Source organism: Castor canadensis, chromosome 1, assembly GCF_047511655.1.
Source record: "Castor canadensis chromosome 1, mCasCan1.hap1v2, whole genome shotgun sequence".
NCBI lineage: Eukaryota > Metazoa > Chordata > Mammalia > Rodentia > Castoridae > Castor > Castor canadensis.
This window is the reverse complement of record NC_133386.1, coordinates 179,644,744-179,658,910: the sequence shown is the minus strand read 5'-3', so window position 1 is coordinate 179,658,910 and position 14,167 is coordinate 179,644,744. Positions and strand designations below refer to the sequence as shown.

The following is a 14,167-nucleotide window of genomic DNA, read 5'->3' as shown; positions in this document are numbered from 1 at the left end:
TGTTTGTGTTTACATTTTTTTCACATGTGTAGAGACATTTATGTAGGTAGATATATTTGGTGAAATAACTGCAGTTTTATTGAAAGACCATACTGTATTTTTTCATGTCAGTGTAGGTGTTCTTTTTAAATTTTCATTTATTGCTAGAATCATTTTGGTTGTGCTGGGATTTGAACTGTAGGCTTTATGCTTGCTCCACCTGAGTGTGCAGGCATACTTTAAATGACACTGATATCCTTTATTTGTCATATATTCTGTAAATGTATACAAGTATTGTGTAAAAATCACTTTGTTTCAGTTCTTTGTCTTTCTCATACCAGAGTTATTACTCTGGTCTTTATCTCTGCTTTAAAGTCCTTTACCTTAAGAGAATGTAAATAACTCATCTAAATTTTCTTCTGTCATGACTTATTATATTTAATGTTTAACTCACTGGAATTTTTATTTCCGTGTTTTATAACTTGGACATCTTTTTCAATGATAGAGACACAGATTTAATAGAGGAAAGTGGTTTTCTTTCTGTAACAACAAATGCTAGCTTCCTTTAACAGTAGAAGTAATTCAAGCCTTTAAATCCAGTGATAACAAAATACCCTTTTTGGTGTCCTTCTTAGGACTTAACTACAAATTTATTTTGGGGTTTAACCAATCTTCCCCCATTCTTTGTATTTTATTATGTGCCTTCTGTTTTCAGTTTTGGTAAACAGTGTACCAAGTTAAGTAAGACACATTTTAATGAGTTAAATTTTTAGTCTAAAATGATAAAAAATATTCCTTTTTTAAAAAAAAATGTAACATTGAAAAAGAATTGTCACCACTATTTTGTCAGAAAAAAATCAGCTGGGGGTCAGGGGCATGATTCAAGTAGGAAAGCATCTGGCCTGCCCAGCAAGCACAAGGCCCTAGGTTCAAACTCCAGCACCACCAAAACAAACAAATAAATAAATAAAACAAAGTCAACTGGGTGCAATGATCCTTCACCTAAAGCCTAGAGACCCCTGAAAGTACATGCCAAACCTTGATATATATGTGTTTCATTCCTGGGAGAAGTTCCAAAACATTCATCCGATACATTGTGTATTTCATACACAAAAAACATAGTAGTTATTATTTATTGCACCCTATGGTGTCTAGGACATTTAAAGCACTTTACATGGATAAAGTTATATAATTCTTACCACCACCATATAAAGTAGATATGGTTATTACCCCTATTTTATAGGTAAGAAAAATACAGAACAGGGGAATAAATGGCAGAAATAGTGTTTGAACTCAGGTATTCCAAACTCATACTTTTATTTATCACACTGGACTGTCATAAACTGGGTCATTAAACTTAAAGTGATAAGAATATAAAAGTCAAATATTCAATGGTAAAAGTCAGGTAAATAGCAAAATAAACCTTTTATACCAATGACTGATAATGCCATTTTATCTTTGCATCTGAACTACTTAAGTCAAACACACATCACTTGTGAGAAATGAGACAGTAAGATATAAAAGAAGAAACTGGCATCTTAAACATCCAAGTTTACCTTGTGGCCCAGGAGATGCCACTTTTGGGCCTGTGATCTCGAGATTTGCTTGGTAACGATGCCCATTTTCTGCTTGAGTTGATTCTAGCTTTTTCTCAGGCATTTTCTTATTATCTCCTTTGGGTTTCTTTACACGTTTGACCTGGAATGTGATCTGGCAAACAGAAATATGTTAGAGACAAACAAGACCAATGAGCAAATCTCTCATTCAATGCGGGTATCAGTGGCTTTACGAATAATACAGATAGGATGGGCACAGTGGTTCAAGTCTATAATCCAAGCTACTCAGGAGGTAGAGATCCGGAGGATCATCATTCAAGCAAAAAGTTCACAGACTCCATCTCAACCAATGGCTGGGCACAGTTGGAGGATCCCTATCCAAGCTAACCTGGACTCTATTTAAAAAATAACCAATGCAAAAAGAGCTGAAGGTATGGCTCAAGCCTAGCAAATTCAAGACTCTGAGTTCAATCCCCTGTACTATCAAAGAAAAAAAAAAAAAGAAACCCAAATGGAGGTATGGGGCTGTGGCACAGTGGTTGAGAGTCTGCCTAGAAAGTGCAAGGCCCTAAGTTCAAATTTCACTCCACCTGACAAAAAACCCAACAGCCCAGATGGATATGCTAATTGGCCTGATTTGCTCACTGCACATTGTACATGTTTTGAAATACCACTGTACCCTGTGAATAATTATAATTAAGGGTGAATTAAATGTTTTTAAAATAAAGTTTGAAAAGAACAAAAGTGAAAAAACCCAGTCCTGTGCTAGAGTTAAGCTCTCTCCTTAAGGCTAATTCTCCCCCACCGCTCAAGCTGTGGTCTTGCTGTGTTGTCTAGGTTGATTTCAAACTCCCAGGCTCATCATCCTCCTGCCTCAGACTTCTGAGTGCTGGAACTACAGGTGTGAAATACTATGTCTGCTTCAGTTTAATTCTTAAGAGGTCTAAAGGAAAAATGGTTAGTGAAATGAATAAAATCACCTACTCTCCAAGAGTATAGAGGACACAGAAAAGGAAAAGATCTGATAGGGTAGTTTCAAGTCTGTAGGCTTCACACACATCCCATTTCCTCCCACCTCTCAGAAGACCTGGGCATGCCTAAGTAACATGAAATGCTTCCTTGGAGGACATACCAACGTGAAGGTTGCCCTGGAGTGTGGAGTAAAGTAGTGCCACGTCTAACAACTTCATACTTCGAATACTAGGAGTCCCGAAAGACCTTGGCTACCACTCAATGAGGACTGAGTTGGCAAACTCTTACCCATTCTGTTGCTTCATCATCTTCGTTTCTGCAGTCTCCATAGCAAGAGCTTCTGGCCACTCCATCCTGGGGACCTTTCTTCAGCACCCGTATCCCCTGCAGGTCTAGACGCCGCCCCTTCATCTCCAGTGCTCCCCCAAAGCCTTCCAGAGGCCATGCCTGTTGAAATTCATCCACCAAAGCCAGTATCTCTTCTGACATCTTTGTTTCATCTGAATTTTCCATCTCATCAGAACCATTGCTTTCCTCCACCACTGTACCTGAAATTCAAAGGCCAGCATGTTATTAACAGTTACACAGTGCTCATCGGAGTACTTGTGACTCCAACCCTGTCTTTACAAACAAGTTTGGCTGTGCTCAGAGATACTTCAATAGCTCACCTTCATAAAGATACTGTTCAGCATCTTCAAAACTCATAATTATCATTTTTTTTGCTAAAAGCCTGGCAGAAAACAATGGTAGAAGGTACATGGCAAGCAATCACAGATCATGTCACTAGTGAGTATGAAGACAGCTATGTAATATGTTAGTTTTTGAAAGAGTTCCACTTGCTCTACACTCAAGACAGATGGCAATGATGAAGTTTATATTATTTATTTAATATGTAGATGCTTCAAGCTTTTTTCAACTATCATGAAATACAGCTGCGGGTTCATTCCATTTAGCTGGCTTAAATGCCTTAACTGAACAATGATTTAGAAGAAACTTATAGTAGTTCCAGATGAGGGCTTCCATTTTCACTAAGGCTGATATAAGAAATATCAATATATTAGTGTAGTTTCTTTCTAAAATGGTTACTGAGACATTACTTATGTGCTCAAGTATATAAAAACTCCCATGGATGTCTCTTAGTGCAATGACCTAGCAAAAATTCTCCTGATATCTCAGTGTTTCCTTATTTTCCCATGAAGGCTACACAGTCCTCCAAGTTCCCCTCTGTACTTAGAAAACAAGGAAGCTCTGAGAAGATTAGCACCAGTTCCTTAATAGAATGCTTTCCTTTTCTAAATTCTTGACTACTTAACTTATTTTGAATCAATGGCTGCATTTTATATTGTGTGCTCCATGAAAATTGTTTCAAATCTTTTTTGGAAGTGGATAGGGTACAAAAACAAATAACAAAATGCCTCCTTTTATAACATGCAGCCACTGGATAAGAGAGCTCTGGGTTGACAGCTGCAGCAATGCCAGTCTGTTAATCCTGTGTAACAACTTTCAGTTATAAATTCCAGCTTTTTCAGGGATTAAGAACATGGTATTATAGTAAGGCTACTGTTAGGACTCTCATACTCATATGACCAGATCTACAGTCACAGTAAGCAACCTATCTTAGAAATGCCAGTATTAGTCCCTGAGGAGACCTGGGTAAGAAACACGGCTGACACCATGATAAAAATGACTTTAAAACTCTGAGCCACACTCAGAGGTGGGCAAGGTCGCCCTTGGCTAAGTGGCATCTCTGCCTTCTGTCCCACCATTATAGAAAATGGGAGAGTCTGATGTCATGCTGGGGGTACTATTAGAAACCTCTAAATGTCATAGTTCCTTAAAACAGCTATAGGGCTCCTCTATTTATTACCAAGTGATTACCAAATGTACTGCTATCTTCTCAGGTTTTCTAAACCAATTTGCTGGTTTCTACTGCTTTTTAAAAATTATTACTTCTTAATTGAGTCCTAAGGCAATCACATTGGTGTGCTAAAGTCTTTTCTTTAAGGTATTGAGACAAAAGTGGTTGGTTACTTGCCTAAAATTATGTGGCCAGTAGTATAAATAGAGTGCTGACAATTTCAGTTTCTAATGTTCAACACTGCACCTGGCACACAGCAGACACAGCTGTGGAAGGGATTAATGGGAACTCAGGAACAATTTGGTTTGTGAGGGTCTTGAGGATCTGCTGTTCTTGCATTTGCCTTGTGCTGCTGGCAATTCAAGATTTTACATTCTAAGGTTTATCTTGTCATGTGTTAATGCACTGCCAAACCAGGTGAATGGAAGTAAGCACTATAGTCAGACACCATGCCTTTAAAGTAGTTATCTGGCACATTATGTGAATTTTTGATTTTTTAAATTATTTTTATTATTTTTTTTTTAGTTATTGTTGTGCTGGAGGTATATTGTGACATTTACAAAATTCTTAACAGTAAGATTTTCAAAGTCCTCCATAGCTCACCCAGAAAAGCAGCTGGACATGGCTGCTAAGCGGATGCCAGCATCTGACTTGTAGACAGAGTTGTCTCTAAGTATTCCTCATCTAATTTCAGATTCTTCTCCTTCTGCCACCATATCCTGTCCTGAGTCATCAAAGGGTTTTGGATCAATTTGGTCTCAACAAAAAGTAAGGCGTTAAAGGAAAGTGGCTGTTGGCCCAAGGAGACTGCTGCTAACTTCCTCCTCAGTGGTGCAGACAGGTGCAGCGTTTGGACGCCTTACTTCTTTCAGTAAGGACTACCTGGGAAGCATTCCTGTTGTTTTTCTGCAGAAGTTTCACAAATCTAATTCCCAAAGGTTATTGCTTCCCCGCACCTCTTACCTTACGGTAATATTTATCATTATAAAATTCTTAAGGAGAGGACTTTCACTAATGAGAATCCATCCATATTCAAATGAAGAAAGACTATGGAACTTGCTGCAGGCTTTTGCTGCTAGCAGCTATTAAGCCTTTGCAAAGGATGCTGGTGCCAAGGTGATAGCAATTCCTAAAGAACAACACAAAGTCTATACATATTTTTATATTTACTCCTCAAAGGTAAGGAATGGGTAGATCATAAATGTGCTATGAGATAGAAAAAAAGAGAACATTTATTTATTTAGAGCCTGCTAAGTGTCATAAGCTCTACAGACGGGAACAAAAAGAAAATGAAAATTTCTGACCCTGACAAATTAAACTTGACCATTTTATAATAAAATTGGTGATATGAAACTATATAAATTTACAAGAACAATGAAATATTTTATAGATGAAAAGGTATTTGAATATAATTACAAAATGCTTCCTAGAGGAAAGCGGACTATGGCAGCAAGTTTTGGACAGGATAGGAGTCAGAAGGCCACTTTCCAGAGTAATGTTTTTTACAAAGCACACATGCACAGGTTCATGTACCCACATACCTACACAAAGACATACATACAGAGATAAGGAAGACATATGCAGAGACACTACTAATTGCAAATTAGTTAGAACAACGAATGAGCATAGGAGATATCAGCAAATAAGATTCTTAAGGGAAGTTGAGTGACATTAAAAATGTCTGGCAAAATCAGGAAGAGGATTCCATGTAAAAGGAGTGTTTTGTTTCTTAAGCACAAGATGTCACAAAATCTATCTATCTATCTGTCTGTCTATCTATCTATTGATCTATATTGAACAGTAGTAGGGCTTGAACTCAAGGCCTTGTGCTTGCTAGGCAGGTGCTCTACCACTTGAGTCACTCTCTCTTAATGGAAGAACAATAAAGTAGTAAGATGAGGACTTTAACAGTGATGATCAATGTCTTAGAGTTCTAAATTAAGTTGGTGTATGGGGTGGGAGGTGATGGTGAAGGAAAAGACAAAGAACCCAATTAAAAAAGCATCTCATTCCTGTTAAGTTGAGCTGACAGGTGAAGACAAGGAGAATTCTTTTGAAAGGAGGAGGAAGATGTGAAGAAATTTTAAATAAAGATAAATTAATGATAAGGTAGGCTTAAAGATTTTATAGTCTAATGTGAATAGTCTATGTGAATATAGGCCCACAATCTGAAGATGAGAATAGAAAGCTATTTAGAGAGGCAATGGAGTTCAGAGAGGACAATGAGGTACACAGCTGGGATTTTGGACACTCATTTAAACAACTGTTGCCATGTGTCTAGCAACTCACTGAGGGCTGGAAAATCATAACCCATGAACTTTGGTCTAGACTAGACGGAGGAACACATCTGCAGACATTGTTCTATATAGAACACTAACCTGCACAACTGTTCTCTACAGTTGTATGACATTCTGGTTTGGTGAGAGGCCTGGATTGCAGCAGAATCTCAGAAGGCTCTAAATTATGCTTGGAGTAAGAAGTAAATTTTAGGCTTGCTGCCTGGGGGACAGATGGTATGACATAAACTGAAAACAGAGAGACTGAGATCCACATTTCTATTTTTCTTTATCTTCTTTACTAGATACCATTTTCACACTGGGAAAAAGGAGAATAAATATTGTGACGTTGGAAGAGAACAGGAACACCCACAGTTTGGTTTATGTGAGTTTACATTCTTCATTTGGATGAAGTCTAATCCAGGGTGTTGAGAAAAGCTAGAGTTGAGTTTGAGCCATGTTAGATAATCTGTCAAGAATTACAAGGACTAAGAGAAGTGCTGAGAGATGGAAATGAGCTTATGTATTCCTAATTAAAATAAAAGCAGCTCAGCATAACTTTACAATGTTCCAAATACACCCGGGGTTTCCTATGTAAGCTTGAGTATCTCAGTTTTAGAGATTTCCAAAGAAATGAATGTTCTATGAATGTGCTCATTCATAGAACAGAGACTTGGTAAAAGTATTTGAAACCATATTAAATGAAGACTGAAGAAAAATTCCAGTGATGTTATTCCAAAAATGGAGATGGGACTAAAAGCCATGAGATGAGTTGTTGTTGAAGGAAACGAGGATGTTTAGCTGAAAGGAAGCAAAGACATGGGGAAAGGGGCTGGGTAGGAAAAACAACCATCTCTAAGCACCTAAAAGGATGTGATATTAGTGAGAAATAAGGCTGATTCTGCTAGCATCATAAGGTAAACCTAGAAATGATGTCATATTTCAGATTAGTGTTAAGTTTTTTTTTGGGGGGGGGTACTGGAGGTTGAAGTCAGGACCTTGCACTTGCTAGGCAGGTGCTCTACCACTTGAACCACTCTGCTAGTCCTAGCTCAGTATTAGGAAAGGACTGAATCAATGAAAATGGAATGGGTCATACCCAGGGAAAGACTGAGGCCATGATGCCTGAGGCAGACACAAGCTTGTCAATTTGCTGGGAACACTAGGAGAGGGAATGGAACATCAGAAGGTGAGTGAAGGCAGAAACAGCATCAACAGTCTTGGAAGAGAGGTTTCAAGAAGCATTTTAGGGAGCAAAGGATGGAAAGATGAGTGTCAAAACACACTGACAGTAAACAGAGGGAAAGACCATATATTCAAAGACATGGCCAGCAAAGGAAAGTCCTTCCTTCTAAATGTGACTCAAAACGAGTCTTATGATTAGTATCAAAAGCTCTGAGCACTAAATTGTGGTTTTTGAAGGCCAGCAGGACACAATGTCTTTAATAATGACAAAATAGAGGGTATACTAAGGACTGAGACAAAATTAGGACTCTAGCCCCACAGGGGCTTGTGAATTTTGTCTGCAGAATGGCAGTTATCTGATTTGAAGTCAGTTTGTAAAACTATAGATTTGCTTAAGATTTAATGCATAAATGATGGTATAAAATTTCAAGCCAATAATCACAAAGTACAAAAGGTTTGATTAAATCATTCAGACTAAAGTAGATAAGGAAATGATTCACTTCTGAGTAGAAAACGATAATCATGAGCCTAGTAGTACTCTTCCTTCTTTTATCCAGTATAGCAAAAGAAACAGAACTTGGAGAAAATTACCTAGAAAAGCAAACAGAGAATCTTTCCTTAGTAACTCTTGTGCAAATGTTAGGACTCCCTTTAACTGAACACATGTTTATTGCATAATACTGTGTGCATGTGCTCGTGAAGACTTTGGCTCACAAGCAGTTTTTAAGGCCTGAAGTAGTCATGTCCACATTTGCTGGATTCCAATTGTGTGACAGACACTAAAACAAATGCTTCCCAGTTATTTCCTTTATGCAAAACTATAGGGTTTTTTCTTTCTTTCTTTCTTTGAGACAGGGTCTTGCTATGTAGCCCAACGTGGCCTCAAATTGTGACACTTGTGCTTCAGCCTCCCAGGTGCTGGGATTATGAGCATGTACCACCATGCCTGTCTTTCTGAGGCATTCTTTTGTTTGTTTATTTTTAAATAAATAAGATGAACAAAGTTTAGGAAGGTTAAGTAATTTGCTCAAGATTTAACAACTAGCTAGAGGTGGAGCCCAGACATGACAACAGTATCTCTGGCTACAAAGTCTATGCTCTTCCTCCCACAGCTAAGGTTTGCCAAGGAGGAATTCTGGACTAGATGATGATGTATTAAAGCAGTGTTTTTCAAATGTTAATCACTGGCACAGTTCTTGCCAATCCTTAGAAAAATTAGAAATTTTTTAAAAAGAACATGTAAATAAAGCTATCTTTCTCTCACACACAAATATAACATTTGTTGGTGTAGGTTAACTGTCTATTTTTGACAAAGACTGACCTTTATTCTGAGATCATCTTTGTACTTTTCTGATATTAAAATATTCTGTTTTGTAAAATAGCAGTAGCAGATGCTGGTTTTCATCAAAAAATGAGCTACTGATTAAAAAGTTCTAATCTATCAAATCCCTATTTCTGAGAAGCACGGGTAAAGTAGATGTTGTATATCAGAAAGTCTGAGGATGAATTTTAGTTACATCACCTGCTGAAGAACTTACACATGCTTCCTAACACCTTTGAGTCTTAATTTCCTCATTTATAAGAAGGGCTTAATAATATCTATTCCATAAGGTTAGAACATCAGTAGATTATAAGATACTATAAAAAGTAGAATCATCATAATAGTTAATAGTTATTGGAGAGGACTTAACTATTTGTATTTCTTAAGTTTTCCCCTAAAGCTATATTTTCAAAATTTCTTTAATGTCTATGCTTGGCTTTTATTAAAATACAGTACTTACATTAGAAAATTAAGAGTTCTTCAGACACATCAGTTCTTCTAATAACCAACATAGGAAGCCCACTGGCATGAATATGCTAATTAGTAACTGTTGTCCTGTCAATGTGTTGTTAAGAACAAGGGAATAAGAAAGGGTATTCCCAGAATTTAGATATATGCTATAAAGAAAATTAGTACCTGAGAGCAAAGCTAGTAAGGCATCATCATACCATGGGTGCATCAGCACTGTGAAAAGTAATTTACCCTAAGAGAAAGTCTATGTGATTTTAAAGGGACCTGGGAATGCTCTGTCTCAACTGCTTGGCCCCAGAAAGGAGTTATTACCACTGCAAATGAACAAACTGGCCATCTAGTTTAAGACTAAACCCATTTTGATTTACTAAGTGTTCCTTAAACTCTAGTAGTTTCTGGTGAAACTGATTAAACTAATTTTCTAATGTAAAGATGAAGGTTACAACTTGCAGAAAACAATAATCATAAGTTTTCATTCATGCCAATGGTATTCTTCCCTTTTGAGGTTCAACTTGCTTCTCCTACATAGCATTTTTATATACAATGTTAGAAGGAAACAAAAGATTTTGTAAATTACTAAGTATGTCAATCCAATCTACATAAGAAGGCACATACCACATCTCATTAACAAAACTGTACAAGGAATTTAAAGTTACATGGGACACAGAACACAAGAAGCTCATAATCTGACAGGAGACAAGACACACAAGTAATTAATAGTGCATAAAATGTGTTTTCAAAAAGTAGGAGTAAGACAGCAGATAGAGTGCCTATATGCTTGGAGATCGTCGCGAATGCTTCAGAGAAGAGGTGACATCTGGGCTAGATCTTGGAAATGTGAAGGAGTTCTCTATTTAAAGCAAAGTACATACAGGACTCACTCCTAGCCTGTGAAACAGTATGGCATGAGAGAGGAATGGTGAAAAGTTTGTTCTTCCTGTGATGGAGCATACTATTGGGGGATACAGTAGGCCAGCAAGTCAGGGTGGGGGGAGCAAATTGCCTCATATCTCCCACCAATTTGGATTCTTCCTATAGGTAATAGAGATCCACTGAACAATTTAAAGGTAGGAAACTTACCTGATCAGAATAGCATTTTAGAAACAACTCTGGACACATAAGAAATTGGTAACAGTGGTTTTTTTCTGCTTTTAAAATTCTGTATCAATTATGTGTATCTTCTTCAGTCTGTCTGTTTCCACATATAAAATAAAAAACTACGGTTAAGAAACCAAATTAAAAGACTACTGCAACAGTAAAGGCAGAAATAAAGAAAGTCTGAGTTCAGGCAGTGGCAGAAGGAATGGATGAAGAAAGGATAGATTTAACAGGTTCAAAGAGGCTGATCAAATAAAGTGGTGCCTGTGTGAGTTGTGATGAAATAAGATACCAGGAATATAGGAACTAGCAGAAGTTCAGAAACTATGGCAAAAAAAAAAAAAAGAAAAGAAAGTCAAGTTCAACTTTGGATATGTTAAATGTAAAGTACCTGTGGCATATCAAGATAAAGAGTCCACTGAAAAGGTGGAAATAAGATCTGGAGTTGTAGAGAATGTCTTAGCTGAAAATATAAATTTGGAGTCATTGGTGTATTCATAAGTATCTGAGTCACCACAAGATAACACAGTGGGATAAAACAAAGAACAAAGTCGGGATACTGGATAACTCAACAAATAAAGTTAGAATAACAAGTAAGTGAAGGAAACTGAGAAACAGCCTGAGACAGGCAAGATTCAAGAGCAAGTGATTTCAGAAGCATAGAGTAGAGAGTTTCAAGAAGTGGGGAGTTGTGCATAATTCCAAATGCAAAAAATTTGGCAATTAGGAATAGACTGACAATCTTATCAAGAACTGTTCAGAATAGCATAGCTCAAAATGTGGCCAAAAAGTGGAATGTTGGAAGAGGGCTTGGTAAATGGGCCTATTATTCCAAATCTTCAAATTTTATTTGGTTAGTATAAATATGATTAATTTTTCCTTTTTCCAGTGCCTTACTAAATAGAATAATGACTACAGAAATTAATCAAATTTGTTGGAGAAGAAAGACTAAACAGTGGAGGAAAAAAAGAACGAGGAGCACTCTTGCTTGTCTTCTGCCTCACCAATCAGGGGTTGCCATTTCAATTCTACAGCATGAGTGGCTGTTAGAAGAAGGAAATGTACTTTTGAAAGAGAGAAAAGCCTAAGCTTAAAGATCAGTTGATTTTTCCCCAGAAGCACAGCTCAGGTCAAATCAACTTACTTTCAAGTCTAAGGGCACCTGAGTCCCCCCCTGAATCCTCAACAGAGAGTATAGGGTGCTCCTCTGTTCCCCTCTCAGAGGTCTCTTCTTTGGCAGCATCCAGGGACTGCGAGTTGTCAAAGTATTTCTGCTTGTCATGGCTGCTGTCCAGGGTTTTCTCATGACAATGACCTCAATGACAAGAGACACAGATACAGCACATTAGAAATATCTCTCTTTTGTTGTCCAATAAAGCAAGGTCTCAAAACATCAAGAACAACAAAAAAGGTGACAATGCTTGTTTTTCTTCAGCAGAACACAGCCAGTGAACTGGAGCACCCAAAACTAGATCAAGATATGTGATGCAAGATTTTGCACTAAAGTTCAAGTGTGGCTGCTATGCTATTTTTAAGAACCAAGTATTTGTGGGAAAAAACTGGCACAAAGTTCAAGTCCCAAGATTTTACTCGATTCATAACATCAGCAAAATGTTCCCTTGACATTAAAAAATGTCAAAGAGTTTTCCCTATATTTGCTTTTCAAAATGTAAGAAATGACAGATTTGTACCTGAATAAACCCACAACAGATGAATTACAGAGAAATACACTATTTCATCATAGCTTAAAATGACATCAAAAAGGTAAAAAAAAAATAAAACCAAGGAATTAAGAGAGAATGATGGCAGAGATTCCACATCTAAGACTGCAATATAACAAAGATGCCTATTTTTCCTCTAGAAAATAAGTTCTAGTCATGTAGATAAAGACTGAATATAATTTAGTCCTCTTTGATAGTTTTGACATGGATAATGAGAGTGCTACAATTTTGCCAGTGAACCAAAGGTTTTGATCCTATTAGGATTGTGTGCTAATTTGGACAAAACCCCACAATTTATGGCTCCATGGATGGTCATTTGCTGGGTAAGGAAATACTAAGCTGTTGTGTCTGGTGTACCAGTGACCTGCCTATGATATGTCTTTCCTTTGCCACTGGTTTGTTCCAGCTGATCTGGCTTGCTGAACAGGTGTCTACTTCCTCTCATGTACACTGTCACTGAAGACGCACATTCACTGGAAGGCCAAAGATTCCTATTAGAAGACAATTATTTGGTTAAGAGTGCATAAGTAAATGCTCTCTTTTACCAGGACATTTAATCATGTATTAAAAGTTTATTTTTTAGAGAATTCTGTCTCAAGGAGATGGATGTACCCCATCTGCACAATGGGAGAACAAGAAGTCTTTCTGGATTTGATGGCTCTCTTTTAGGTTCCACAATTTAAATACACCTTAGGAAAAATCTCAGGTAATTTCCCTTATTGTGCCAGGAAAATGTAATGCACTCAACACCTTTTCTAATGGGATGAGTTTAGAATGCGGTGACCACATGCTTAGCAAGTCACTTTCTATTTTCTAATTCTGTATGGAATACTACTGTATACAACAAAGCTATGTCAGAAACTCAGGGTTCTGTTTCAAGAGAGTTTTAGTTTTCAAGAAACTTACAAGCCATGAGGGCAGATGGTAATTACAAAACACAACATTGAGGTAGGATGGGGTGTGCCAAGTTAGTGCTTCAGAAAACAAACTCTGAGTAGGTAGAAGATGAAATCTGAAGTACAGGTAGGCTTTCAAAAGGGGGAACTATAAGGAGGGAAGTCAATATTTACTGAGGGCTTTGTGTTTTCCTTCTACTTACCCCTCATAAAAACCTCAATCCTCATTTTTATATTGGGAAACTGATTCTCAGTGAAATTAAGTAACTTGCTTAAAGTGGTAGATCTGGGATTTGAATCAGGTCTATCTTAACACAGAGCTTCTTGTTTTCCACAATTCAGTGCTACCTTTAACAGGAAGAGCAGCATTTTAGGCAAGGGAGACTAGTATGCTGGGTGGAGCAACAGGAATAGGAATTCTCCCTTGTGTTTGGGAGGCAATGAGGAGTGCAGTCTGACAGAGACCGAGGCTTGGGTGTGTGCACGTGCCCACTGAGGACTAATGTGAAAATGCCATGAGCCACTGTAGTTGCGTCTTTCTTCAGATTCTCCACTAAGAGGACAGAGGCTGTGGATTTGCCTTCAATCCTGTTTCCACTGTCTGGTATGAGCAATTAAGTATGGGGGAACTAAACATAGGAACAATAAAATAAAGCAGAATAACAAAAAACTCTATACACCCACTTGACTATAATTTACTATGAAGAACATCACACTTCTCAGAGAAAGCTGTTAGCTGGGATACAAAATAAGCGTGATATTAAAAGCAGAGAGGAAGTGATGACAAAGTTGCTGATTAAAGCATTATTTACATTGACACGGGCTACATAAAAC

General features: G+C 37.5%; 1 protein-coding gene across 7 annotated transcripts in view; it reads right to left on the bottom strand.

The window, feature by feature from the left end:
* Window positions 1-14,167, bottom strand: part of Ttc17 (tetratricopeptide repeat domain 17) — a 123,470-nt gene that overhangs the window by 33,907 nt on the left and 75,396 nt on the right. For 4 of the 7 annotated variants that reach the window (XM_020162345.2, XM_074044639.1, XM_020162349.2 and 1 more), the window contains 3 exons: window positions 11,861-12,031; window positions 2,796-3,055; window positions 1,536-1,689 (listed from right to left, as the gene is read on the bottom strand). In XM_020162345.2, the coding sequence (XP_020017934.1) occupies window positions 1,536-1,689; window positions 2,796-3,055; window positions 11,861-12,031 (585 nt within the window). The remainder of the gene's footprint in view (window positions 1-1,535; window positions 1,690-2,795; window positions 3,056-11,860; window positions 12,032-14,167) is intronic. The other 3 variants (XM_020162347.2, XM_074044640.1, XM_074044641.1) reach the window with 1 other exon arrangement.